Genomic DNA, 13,879 nt, shown 5'->3' with positions numbered 1-13,879 from the left:
TGTGCAGTTTTGGTCGCCATACTATAGGAAGGATGTGGAGGCATTGGAACGGGTGCAGAGGAGGTTTACCAGGATGTTGCCTGGTATGGAAGGAAAATCGTATGAGGAAAGACTGAGGCACTTGGGGCTGTTTTCACTAGAGAAAAGAAGGTTTAGGGGTGACTTGATTGAGGTGTACAAGATGATTAGGGGGTTAGATAGGGTCGACAGTATGAACCTTTTCCCGCGTATTGAGTCGGGTATTACAAGGGGGCATAGCTTTAAATTAAGGGGGGGTAGATATAGGACTGATGTTAGGGGTAGGTTCTTCACTCAGCGAGTCGTTAGTTCATGGAATGCCCTGCCAGTAACAGTGGTGGACTCTCCCTCTTTATGGGCATTTAAGAGGGCATTGGATAGGTATATGGAGGATAGTGGGTTAGTGTAGTTTAGGTGGGCTTGGATCGGCGCAACATCGAGGGCCCAAGGGCCTGTACTGCGCTGTATTCTTCTATGTTCTATGTTCAATGCAGTCTCTTCTACATTGGAGAGCGCTTCAGAAAACATCTCCGGGACACCCGCACCAATCAACCCCACCACCCCGTGGCCCAACATTTCAACTCCCCCTCCCACTCTGCTGAGGACATGCAGGTCCTGGGCCTCCTCCACCGCCGCTCCCTCACCACCCGACATCTGGAGGAAGAACGCCTAATCTTCTGCCTCGGAACACCAACCCCAGGGCATCAATGTGGACTTCACCGGTTTCCTCATTTCCCCTTCCCACCACCTTACCCCAGTTCTAACCTTCCGACTCAGCACCATCCTCATGACCTGCCCCACCTGCCAATCTCCCTTCCCACCTATCTGCTCTACCCTCCCCTCTGACCTATCACCCCCATTCACCTATTGTACTCTTTGCTACCTTCTCCCCAGCCCCACACCCCCCCCCTCCCTATTTATCTCTCCACCCTGGAGACTTCCTGCCTCTATTCCTGATAAAGGGCTTTTGCCCGAAACATCGATTTTCCTGATCCTCGGATGCTGCCTGACCTGCTGTGCTTTCCCAGCACCACTCGGATCTAAACTTTGGTTTCCAGCAACTGCAGTCCTCACTTTTGCCTACAAATACAACAGACTTGCTGAGTTTCTCCAGTAATTTGTTTTTATTTCGCAGTTGGAGTCACTGTCTAAATTCAGTGTTACCTTAGAGACCGTGAGAATATTTAAAAGAATCTGACCACCATCCTAACCTGGAATCAGCAAGTCCAACAGACTGCCAATGGAGTGCAGGCTTCTAACTGGCAACATTTGGAATCAGACTTGCCACAATCTGGGTGTCATATATTCAACCATTATTAAAACCTCTAATTCCACCTCCAAAACATTGTCCACCTCCTGTTGAATCCCTCAGTCAAGTCTGAAAGTGACAAAGGTATGAGTATCTTCCATAAACTTGATGTGCTTGCTCACATCAAGTCTCATCCCATTACCAATATCCCATGCTAGCTGATTGACCCTAGGCTTAGCAAAGCTTTGTTTCAAGATGTTCAAATCCCTCTACAACCTCAACTCTGCAATCACAGTTAGCCCACAGCCTCAAGATGTTTTCAATCCGCTGTGTAAGAACTTTATGACCCTGGAGCAGCATGGTGATGATGTAATAGAGTTGCTATTCACTGGGCATAAATAACACCATAGGGGTGGAGTTAAGATAAACGTCTTCAGCTTAATGCATGGGGAGGGAGACAGAAGGGTGAAATCTAACCATGTGAATGTTAGACATACATGTAAAGAAGCATATGGAGCAGAACAACAAGTAGTAGGCAGTAGAGTTTATGGAGTAGCCTTTGAATAAAGTAATAACAAAATTAGAGCCTGGTTTGTCTCTGAATAGTATGTATTGGAGTAATTAGTCACGATAGATAATGAATGGTGTTCTAAAAGAAACCCAAGCCTGAAGATAGTCCTTGGCGTCACCTTCTCGACCAATCGGTCTTGAACCTAAATGCCTGTATGTGATATAAAACCACATGACAAAAGGCACTCCTCTAACTCCGACCGTCTGAACATCCTGATTTTAAATCACCCCAACATTGGTGGCCACTCCTTCAGCTGCCTAACCCCTGGACCTCTCTTCCTAAACCACCCTGCCTCTCATTTCTTCTTGAAGGTTCTCCTGAAAATCTTTTGACCAAACCTTCAACTATCTGCTCTCATGTCATCATAGATTACCACAGTGAGATGCTTTTGTGGTGTTTTATTTAGTTCTGGATGCAGTAAAAATAAATTATCGTCATCTATGTCTCAGCTACTTGCAAGATAAATTGATTTAGCAATCATTGAACTGTCAGCACGTAATGTTGTGGCTGTACAGGATGTTGGCAAGGCCACTTTTGGAGTACTGTGTACAGTTCTGGTTGCCCTCCTATGGAAAGGATATTATTAAAATTGGAGAGCATTAAAAAAAAATCAAAAGGGACTGGAAGGTTTGAGCTGTAAGGAGAGGTTGGATGGGCTGGGACTTTCTTCCCCTGGAGCATAGGAGATTGAAGGGTGATCTTATAGGAGTTTATAAAATCATGAGGGGCATAGAAAAGGTGAACAGCAAAAGGTCTTTTCCCCAAGGTAAGGGAGTTCAATCTTGAAGGCATATTTTTAAGGTGGGAGGAGAAAGATTTAAAAGGTCATGAGGGGCAACCTTTTCAGAGGGTAGTTCATGTGTGGAATGAACTGCCTGAGGAAGTGGTAACAATATTTGAACAAATACATAGGAAAGGTTTAGAGTGATATGGGCTAAATGCAGGCAAATGGGACTAGTTCAGTTTAGGAAACCTGATTAGCATGGACGGGTTGGACTGATAGGTCTTTTTCCATACTGCATGACTAGGACTTCTAGCTCCTCAATTTTTTGTTTTATGTAACTCTCTGGAACCTAGTTTACTGAGTTTTGAGAAGTTTACTTTCCTGCACACACAAGTGTTTCTACTTGGCTTCACAGCTGTTTGTACTCTGACATGGCTCCTTTCTCTGAACTGATGTGTACCCTGATCAATCCCAACTTCCAGCAATCCGTTCAAAGATCATAGAATAGAATCAATAAAACCCTTCAGTGCTGATAGAGGCCATTAGGCCTACCTTCCAAAAAGCAACCCACCCAGATCCCACATTTCCCATGTCTAATCTACTCAGTCTGCATATCCTTAGACACTACAGGGAAATACAGCATGGCCAATCCACCTCATCTGCACATTTTTGGACTGAGAGAGGAACAAGGAACATCAATCAGGAACCTACACAGACTCAGGGAGAACATGCAAACTCCACACAGACAGACAGTTACCCAGAGCTGGAATCTGTTCTTTGTGCTGAGAGGCAGATGCCCCAACTTGTGACAAGGAAGAGACCCTGGAGATCACTCCCACCCTCAGCAGTTTGCTGTCTGGCTTTTTCAGCTATATTTTCTCATCTACTTGCCTCCATTTTACCTCCACCCTTCTCAGGCTTTTGGAGTAATAGGGGAAAAAAGTTTGAATTTGTCAATTAGCTTTTTAAATCATTAGCCATTTTCGCTACCTGCCTTGCTGTTTCAACCTTCTATATTTCTATGAGAGTTAATTCTAATGGAGGGAGTGAATTTTTAAATTCTCTACCTTTAAAATCAGTGGTCAAAAAGTATTTAATTTATCTTCTCAAATTCTATACAAGTTGTCAAATCTGCTTCCAGATCCCCCCCCACCTCCCCTAATACCTCAAATGAAACTGCTTCCATCACATTCTCAGGCATTTTCTTTGGGTCCAGTCTTTCAAGCTGGTATTCCTTTTTTTCCAATGGTCTGAATTGTTCTCTCCCTTTCTTTTTCATTCCTTTTAAGTGCTCTTAATCTTACTTTTAAAATTGGCAAGGAAATATAGTAAATCTAAAAAATGTTTCAACAAAAATCAATTAGGCTAACCTTGTTTTTCTTTTCAAATCATTAAGGAATCAATCTTAAACCTCCAAAAAATTCTTAGCAACTACCAAAGCCATTTTGACATAATAATGCACTAGAAACTTGGTGTACTTCCTGTTTCCAAATGCTAGCATCCCCCTTCCAATTAAGTGATGAACCCATTGGGTATTCCATTGTAAACCACCCACTTTACATTATGAGTAAGGTTGAAGGAGTGTACAATCATCTCACTACTCCATGGGTGACAATATAGGATAAAATATCATATTTAAAACCAGATTAAACAAGTTTCTTAATAAACATATTATGGGTTTAGTTATCAAACCAAAAAACTTATTCAGCAAAGATGCAATAATTGTTTAACAGAGTAAACAACAATGAAGTATAAATGACTATCCCTATAAATAGGCAGACAAACACACATGCTTTAGGAAAGTAGAAGTTTTCGTGCAGGGATTGGCTTTCTGAAAAAGGAAGGGAAAAAAGCACTTTGGCCAATGGGTTGTTCTTGAAGGCAAAAAGATAAACTAAAGGATGTTTCAGAATCTGTTTCTGGGATGTGGTCAAGCCACTAGTCATGTATAGTTGCCTCTAAAATCTGTTGTTTAAAAACAAGTAATTGGATTATTTTCAAAAATCACAAAGACAGAGTCCATTGGGTATTCCATTGCAAGCCCTGCACTTTATATCACGAATTGCTTCAAGCAAGCTTCCCTCCAAATCAGCCTGCTCTTTGTGGTCTTCCCTCCAACTCAATTGTTTTAACAGGTTTCTATCCAAATAAATTATGAAATGCAAGAACATCTCCAAACCAGTGATTATTTGAAACCAGCTACAGCAGGGTCTACAGCAAAGCAAGCTGCTATCACCAGACCAAGGATTTCAGGGAGGTTTTGTCAAAAATAAATCTCCATGTCCATAATGAACATTCAATGACCTCCTTTTCTAGGAACCATTCCAGGTATGCCTACCAAACCTGAAATAAATTCCTCCACAAATCTTCAAAGCTCAAAGCCTCCCAAGCAATAGCAAACATAAAGCTTCTTCAAAACACATCTTAACCATTGCTGACCAACTATTCAATTAACTTCATCGTCACTGACAGACCTCTATACAGAATTACAAAAAACTCACCTCAGTTTGGCTATTAACCTTTAGCAGTAGCTGCTCCATTCGCATATCTTGCTGTTGCCGGATAGTGGCTATATCATTCTAGGGGAAGACAAAGACAACACATTACATCAAATTTTTTTTCTTGTACAAATGAAATCCTTTCCAGAATATTTATCAATGGAGTGAGCTAGGCAACATGCACAATATATTAGAGGCTCAAAGTACTCATGTTTTGAACATGACCATACATGCGCATGATTGATGAGGGTAGGACAGCAGATATTGTGCAATGGACTTGACTAAAGCATTTGACAGGGTGTGTCATGGTATCGCTGGTCTTGAAGATCAAATCGCATGGTGAGTTGGCAAGATGCATACAAAATTGGCTTGGCAGAGGGTAATTATGGAGGGATAGTTTTCTGACTGGAATTCTGTGACTAGTGTCTAACAGTGCAATATATATATAAATTATTCGGATGAAAATATTGGTGGTCTGATTAGCAAGCTTGATGAAGACATGAAAACTGGTGGAGTTGTGGATTTTGAGGAAGATTATCAAGTATACAGTGGGATATAGATCAGCTGGAAAGTGAGTGGAGAATTGGCAGATGGACTTTAATTCGAAAAGTGCTGATGAATTTTGGGAGGTCAAATGCAAGAGGAAGGTATTGTGTAAATGGCTGGACCCTTAAGAGCACTGAGACACAGAGGAATCTTGGGGTCCAATTCCATAGCTCCTTGAATCATAGAATCCCAAAGGTGTGGAAGCAGGCCATCGGCCCATCAAGTCCACATCATCCCCCCAAAGGGTCCACCCAGTGTCAGTGTATGACACTTTGATCTTTTGCTATAAATTCTGTGTCTTATGATCCTATTCCACTAGCTACCTGATGAAGGAGCAGCGCTCCAAAAGCTTGTTGGATTATAACTTAGTGTCATGTGATTTTTAACTTTGACCATGTGCAGGCAGATGGGAATTAGTTTAGAGTTGCATCTGGCTCAGCACAGATATGGTGGGCTGAAGGGACTGTTCCTGTGCTGTACGGTTGTAATTTCTGTATTCATGCCACTAATAATCACTTTGGGCTGAATAAATCTCAGCTAAGTTTACACTTCAATCATGTTTTTAAGGTGTGAGGAATAGAGATAAAGTGCAGTGGGAAGCACTTGCTAACCCAGTGAACACTACACACTAATGTCAGAAGTCAGAGCTTTGCAAACAAAGATGTGTTGAAGATGACAGGAATTAAAACTCACCTGAATCCTCAAAATTGAATCATTCGACTGCTCATCTTGCACCACTTGTTTTTGTTGATGGACAAACTCTTCGAGCAGTTTGATCACCTCCTCCCGTGTAAGTTGAGGTACAACTGGGGCATTTTCCCTTTCAGCTACCGGTGGTATTTGCTCACTGGGTTCACTATCTTGTTGCGAGCGAGCATGAAACTCAGAAGCCAGCTGGGTCAACTGCTGCTCCATTTTCTGCACACGAGACTGCAAATCAAGCTAAACATGAAAAGAAAGTTCTCTGCTGGAAGATTGCTTAATTACATATTTTTGAATTCATATTTTCCTCTGGAAGGTTCAAATCAGGAATATATTGTATCAAGGGGATGAAAGATTATCAGGGTTATGCAAGAATGTAGAGTTACAATTAAAAGCAGATCAGCCATGATCAATTGGTCACTGTTGTTAGAAATGCAGGCCATTTTAACACGGTCACATTTAAACGGTCTCAAATTTCTGATGAAATCATTCTAAATTCTGCCTTAGAGATATGGGGACTGAGGACCAGACCAGACCAAAACCTTTGAAATCAACAACCAGTTTTGATATTTACACAGAAAGGGCTGGAGCTGGTCCTTCTGCACACACCTAGAGACCAGAACAGAGAGAGATGCTGGTGAGTGGAAAGAAAAAGTGTAGCTATTGTTGATACAGCAGAATGTTTGAGAGATTCAATGTTCTGTTCAGAGAAAAGAAGAAGAAACAGGTACAACTTTGAAGATTTAAGAAACAGGGAGTTCTCAGAGTAAACATGAAGGCTAAATGCAGTGATACTTCCAAACAAAGAAAACTCACTGTGATGGGACAAGGGGAAGGGTATCTTCTGGAAAAGTTGCAAGGTGTTTGGACTTCAATCTGCAAGTACATGTATCAACTGAGAATATCGTGTAACATGCTAAAGGGTCATAAAGGTCGTATTAGATAATGATGAAGTACCTTTTCTGTAGTTTGGTATATTAGTTGTCAATTAAGTAATGTTTTAATCTATGTTGATTTAAATCTTTGTTATACAGTAAAAATGAAGAGGGCCTAGTGCAGGAAAATGGTATTATTGTAAATCTTCCTTAGGTTGAAGAGTCTCTTCTGTATTTATGACTCTTGGTGTTAAGATTCTGGAATAGTCTGTATCTTAATTACTAACATCTAGAGCAGGTAGGGGTGATAAGAGGGTGCATTCAGTTTTATTCTGCTCAATCTTCCTAAAGCAAGTCATTCTATTTGCCCAAGACAGTGCGTATGCTGACCAGGATTGAAAGCTTTGTTGTACACAATGTCAGTATTTCTCCTCGTTATTTGAAGCTGGATCCTGATCCAAGAACAGTTTGAGAATGGCCTGCTATCTAACATTATCTGTCGGGAAAGATTTGTTGGGAAAGAGGTGGAGGAGTTAGTTTCATAATATCATCCTGTATTGTGTTCAGCTCCTCGAGCTGCTACACAGTGGATGATCAAACTCTGTTTCCAAGATCCTTTGCTCAGCACTAAGAACTTGAGCATTGAAGGGTTGCTTTTGTCTGTTTTTTGTTGTTGCAAGATCAGGGCAAGGAGTCAGAAACCAAAGGGGATGAGGATGTTAGTGTAGTGTGAATAGGAGGCTCGAGTATAGGATCGTAACTCATTAGCGAAAAGGTGATGGGTGCTTGAGTTCTTTAAAATAATTTACAGGATACAGAATTTTGCCTTTGTAATTAAATTCTTTGATGAGGCAGATGTAGTAAACAATGTTTCCACTTGTGTGGGAACACCAAAAATATAAAATTACCATGAATAAACCCAATAAAGGAACTCGGACATCAATTACCATACGTCAATTAGAATCTAGAACGTTTTAGCAGTCATTTAGGCAAATAGTACAGACATATTTAAGGGGAAGCTACAGAAGCACCATGAGGGAGAAAAAGAAGGAAACGTTGATTGGAATAGATCAAAGCAGATGGAAGGAGGCCAAGGTGCAACATTAACACCGGAATAGACCAGTTGAGCTGATCGATCTGCCTCTGTGCTCCAGACTCAATGCAATTTGATGCAACTTCTGAAAGTGCAACCAAACCAATTTGCCCACTCCCTCCAGTCAATTTCCTTCTCCACTTTCACTGCAAGTAGTAGGCCAGTGAGGATGTAGGCATCTCATGAGACACCAAATGATGCCCCTGCATGAAATTTAGTTTGACTAGGATGTAACTACTTTTATTCTTGTGGTAAGGATCTAGGCTGGTTTTTGTAGTGTTTGTAATGAGGTCAGCCAGCTGGACATCACAGAAGAGGAGTTCCCTGGTTGGGGCTGTTAATCTGGTCCAATCAGGGAGCCCTGGCTGGTATAAATAAAAAAAGGGGTGGATCAAAGATGCTGACACTGTGGCAGCTAACTGAATGAAGCAGTACTAAAGTTGATATCTGTTCATATGCAAATAAAGGGTGACTTGGTGACAAATATCTGGCCCTGTGGATTTATTTCAGTTTCAAATAGGATTATGAGTTTGGAGGAAGGACATGGTGTGATTGAAACAGTCTTCAGAATGCCAGTAGGGCACGAGTTTCAGTAAGCGCAGGTCTTTGCTGGATAGTCATTGGTTCGAAGGCTCGCCTAGATTTCAATCTGTTGGAAACTCCCTACTAGCTTTATTGGGATGACTATTTTATACTTCAGGGATGGACATACTCTGGATTGGAGCATTTGAACTTGTAGCCAAAACTGTTACACCACATCAGTTAGAAGACATGTGCATACATGGGGAAGACAGATGGACATAGGCAAGGAGAGTGGAAGTAAAAACATCCCAAGGAGGGCACTAACTTGGACCAGATGGAATGGGAGGTGCCCAGTGAATGTTCATGCTGCTCCCCCTCACCTGTAAAGATAGATCCAATGTGGGACCTCCCAGCTTCTCTGGCCAAACTGACCATTTTGAAGCTTCTCTTTCCATTTTACCTGTCATCTCAGCTCGTGGCCGTGCCATTCTGAATGATACTAAAAGCCAAACACCTGCAAAACAATGAAAATTTTGACTTAGATGACCAAAGCAGGTGAGATGGCTAACCATTACTGACTAGAATATTCAGTATCAGAATGCATTGAATTGGCTCCTCACAACTCTTCGTCCTGAACCCTGCAATCCTATGTAACCCAACACCCCATTCCCCATCCTCCACATGCATACACCAGTGACCCAAATGCCAGCCTATACATTCCAACATCCCTTCTCCTATTCTGTGTATGTACCCCAGTTCTCTTTCTTCCCTTTACATAGCTCAGTGCTTACTTTCTATGTAAGCTACCCTCTATGTATCCAGTGCTGCAAATTCTACCCTTTCTGTACATCAATAATCACACTGTTACACAATATACATGGACCAGTGTCTCTTTTCTTAGCCTTTATGTATCCCAGCCCCAACCTTTTATGCCAGTGCTCCTCCCACAAGCCTCTTTTTATCATAATAGCATATCTTCTGGCTTTTGCATCCCAGTGCCCCTTCCTTACCATTTACATGCATAGCTCATGCCCTGTCCCAGCCTTTATATAGCTTAGCACCAAACCCTATCCTCAATAGGCCCCCAGTTCTGTGCACTTATACACACACCACTGCCCACCTTCACCCATTCATAGCCTAAACTCCCAATGTTAGCATGTATTACATTTTCCACCTATTTCTCATTTTTTGAAGATTTACATAGAACATATAACACATTCAGTTCAACAGAATCGCGTCAGTGTTACTGTCCACAAACTTTCTCTGAATCACCAACACCTAAAGTCACCAACATTCTACTTATTTCACCCTTAAGCATTTATCCATATTCCCCAAATTCCAGGCACACTATTTACCTCACCACTTCATGGTTTACGTTCCAAACACTAACCACTTCAAATAAAAACAGTTCTTCAAAATTCCAGATTGGATCCATTAGCAGCGACCCTATATTTAAGGCAACTAGTTTTTGTAGGGTGATGGGGTTAACTCTAATCTAATGTATGAGAATGTGTGGATAGATCAAGCTGTAAATAAAGTTTCTGGAAGAAACTTCCATGAGCAATAGCAGCATGACTTTCAGATACTTAAAAACAGTGAAACCCCAAAACATGCAATAAAACAGTTTTCTCTCTCTCCAACAAGTGGTAACATCTTCTCTCATTCATCCTCAAAAATATTCTACATTCAAATAATTTCCTAATTTTAAAAGGTCACTATCAGATCACCCGACAGTTTTCCCTTTTCCAGCGAAAGGGCCCCATTTCTTTACATTCTTTCCGATACCCAGTTGCCTATTGCCTCTCGCCTCTCTGCTATGTAAAAGGAAAAAGCGAGGACTGCAGATGCTGGAAATCAGAGTCTAGATTAAAGTGGTGCTGGAAAAGCACAGCAGGTCAGGCAACATCAGAGGAGCAGGAAAATCAATGTTTCGGGCTAAAGCCCTTCATTCCTCTCTGCTATGGAACCCAATGCTCCACCTTTGTGCCTCTATACAGCCCATTTTACATCCCTACTTACTATATACCCCATTAGACAGCTCTCTGCTTACTACATGCAAGGATCATGGCAGCCTTTAAATAAATTCTCACTGAATTTTAGTTCTATTAAAGATTTTGATATTCAATATAATTGATAGCAATATTCTGGTCAGTTGTAGATGATGCTAAATGGAACAAGTTCTTACCCAATAAGCCAAATAGAACCAGCAGACCCAACAGTAACCATTTCTTCACACTGGGGACACACCTGGATGGGGAATGAAATAAACATGAAATAACTGATTGGTGATCAGTTATTAGATACAGATCTCCTTCCCCATATTTATACACAACACTGACCAACCAATAACAAACCAACAATGCATCAATAATCATAACGCATACCTACTAACAAGGGCTCAAGAGTAGATTGTGCGAGCCACCATAAAGTGGAGTACAACAGTGCTCATAATCACCATCTGGATTACACAATAAACTTGTGTAATCTGAATAATTTGAGCAATTAAAAAAAAATCAACAAAATTCACAACTTGGAAGTACAAAACTAGTGTGCGTGCACATGCATGGCTGTGTGTGGACAGATGCCTTGAATTAGGTAATGAATGTTGTGTGTTTTGGTACCTGCATTACATACAATGCATGTTGGGTAAATTGGAGTGGGTAAGTAGGGTGTTTCCCATATTATATAAAGTGAACGTCAGCTATGCTCAGCAGGGATGTCTTGAATCAGCAAGTTCCAGTTTTGGCAACTCAATACAGACAGTGCAGCAAAGATCTCAGCTCCCAGTGGCACTCACCTGGACAGTGTGTAGACATCAAACAAGGAAGCTGCAGTTGTTAACTGGTACCAGGCTGTACCAAGCCACCAGTACACCATGGACAAAGCCTTTCCTAATAAAGAAGGCAAATAGTCAGGAGAAAAATAGTGATTCATACTTCCCAAGACGTTAACAATGCCCAGTTTATTCTAATCAAACTGTTCAGATGTCATTACACATCTTCCAAATCAGTGGGTTCCGAACCCAGGTCTCCTGTCCCAGAGGCAGGGACACTACCACTCTACCACAAGTGCCCAGGCTATTATGTAATGATACTGTATACCGTAGACCATCTCTGACTAACTGACAGAAGTTTACCAAATCAGAGGAGGCATGAGTAGAATGGGTAATCAGAGTCTTTTTCCCAGGGAAGAAATATCAATTACAAAGGGACCTGGGTTTAAGATAAAGAGGGGTAAGTTTAAAGATGTAACAGGCAGGATATCTTTTACACATACGTTGGTAAATGCCTCAAACTCACTGCCAGAGGAGGTAGTAGAAGGAGATACAACATAGCGTTTATGAGGTATCCTGACAGATACATGAACAGGTGGGGAATGGAGAGACTTGGTCTGTGCAGAGGTAAAAGGTTTTTACATTAGAATAGATTCCCTACGGTGTGGAAACAGGCCGTTCAGCAAAAACAAGTCCACACCAAATCGCCGAAGAGTAACCCACCCAGACCCATTCCCCTATCTTTACCCATGACTAATGTACCTAACGCTACGGGCAATTTAGCATGGCCAATTCACCTAACCTGCACATCTTTGGACTGTGGGAGGAAACCAGAACACCCGGAGGAAACCCATGCAGACACGGGGAGAATGTGCAAACGCCACACAGACAATTGCCCGAGGTGGGAATTGAACCCGGGTCTCTGGTGCTGAGAGGCAGCAGTGCTAACCACTGAGTCACCATGCCACCCTTTTAGTTGAGAAAGGTGTGATGTGTCAGCACAGGCTTAATGGGCTGCGGAGCCAGTTCCTGTTCTGTACTGTATTTTTTCTTTCAAAGATGGGGTACTGGGCTAATGGTCGGATACTTGGTAGTGTGGATGAGCAGAGAGATCTTGGTGTCCATGTACACAGATCTTTGAAAGTTGCCACCCAGGTAAATAGTGCGGTGAAGAAGGCATATGACATACTGGCTTTTATTGGTAGAGGAATGGAGTTCCGGAGTACTGAGGTCATGTTGCAGTTGTATAAGACTCTGGTGCGGCAGCATCTGATGTATTGTGTGCAGTTTTGGTCGCCATACGATAGGAAGGATGTGGAGGCATTGGAACGGGTGCAGAGGAGGTTTACCAGGATGTTGCCTGGTATGGTAGAAAGATCGTATGAGGAAAGGCTGAGGCACTTGGGGTTGTTTTCATTGGAGAAAGGAAGGTTTAGGGGTGACTTGATAGAGGTGTACAAGATGATTTAGATAGGGGTTTAGATAGGGTCGACAGTGAGAATCTTTTTCCACGTATGGAGTCAGCTATTACAAGGGGGCATAGCTTTAAATTAAGGGGTGGTAGGTATAGGACAGATGTTAGGGGTAGGTTCTTTACTCAGCGAGTCGTGAGTTCATGGAATGCCCTGCCAGTAGCAGTGGTGGACTCTCCCTCATTATGGGCATTTAAGCGGGCATTGGATAGGCATATGGAGGATAGTGGGCTAGTGTAGGTTAGGTGGGCTTGGATCGGCGCAACATCGAGGGCCGAAGGGCCTGTACTGCGCTGTATTCTATGTTCTATGTTCTAATAATTTTGATTCTCATCTTCCCCTCTAATTGAGGATTGCAGCCATGTAGGCACAAGAAGAATTGCCGGTCCTGTTTACACATCCCACGTGCAAACACTTTGCACAGGGAGTAATAGAATTACAATTTTTTGAGTGCAAACCTGGACATGATGTTGATTGCTTTAAACTGGAGCATTCAAGCCAATGGCATTAGCCATACAGTTATGTGAGTTGGGATCAGGTAACAGTGCCCAGATTATGGACTAACTTGTCATTTCAGTTCCATACACTTAGAAACCACGTCATTAAATGGCACATATGGGCACCCAAAGGAGAGACAAATCTTGATATTGCAAAATTGAGAGACTTTTTAAAAATTGCTGGCTAGCCAGCATTTATTGCCCGTCCCTGCAGCATAACAGGGGCTAGACGTTTTCACTGAGAGTTATCATAATCAATATTAAGAACCAATCAGATGCATTGCACAATATTATGAAAAATTGTTCCCATTTGTGGTGATTGTAAGGAAGTCAGCCAGA

General features: G+C 42.0%; 1 protein-coding gene across 5 annotated transcripts in view; it reads right to left on the bottom strand.

Moving 5' to 3' along the window:
* The window catches only part of LOC122542343 (SUN domain-containing protein 2), a 126,931-nt gene that overhangs the window by 65,328 nt on the left and 47,724 nt on the right, over nucleotides 1-13,879 (bottom strand). For 4 of the 5 annotated variants that reach the window (XM_087978407.1, XM_043680018.2, XM_087978408.1 and 1 more), the window contains 5 exons: nucleotides 11,596-11,689; nucleotides 10,984-11,045; nucleotides 9,179-9,312; nucleotides 6,300-6,548; nucleotides 5,064-5,141 (listed from right to left, as the gene is read on the bottom strand). In XM_087978407.1, coding sequence (XP_087834533.1) covers nucleotides 5,064-5,141; nucleotides 6,300-6,548; nucleotides 9,179-9,312; nucleotides 10,984-11,045; nucleotides 11,596-11,689 — 617 coding nt within the window. The remainder of the gene's footprint in view (nucleotides 1-5,063; nucleotides 5,142-6,299; nucleotides 6,549-9,178; nucleotides 9,313-10,983; nucleotides 11,046-11,595; nucleotides 11,690-13,879) is intronic. The other variant, XM_043680021.2, reaches the window with a different exon arrangement.

This window comes from Chiloscyllium plagiosum, unplaced genomic scaffold (assembly GCF_037043375.1).
Source record: "Chiloscyllium plagiosum isolate Xiang-an unplaced genomic scaffold, Cpla_swu_hap1 HiC_scaffold_33, whole genome shotgun sequence".
Taxonomy (NCBI): Eukaryota; Metazoa; Chordata; class Chondrichthyes; order Orectolobiformes; family Hemiscylliidae; genus Chiloscyllium; species Chiloscyllium plagiosum.
The sequence above is the reverse complement of the archived record's forward strand: the minus strand, read 5'-3'. Positions and strand labels throughout refer to the sequence as shown.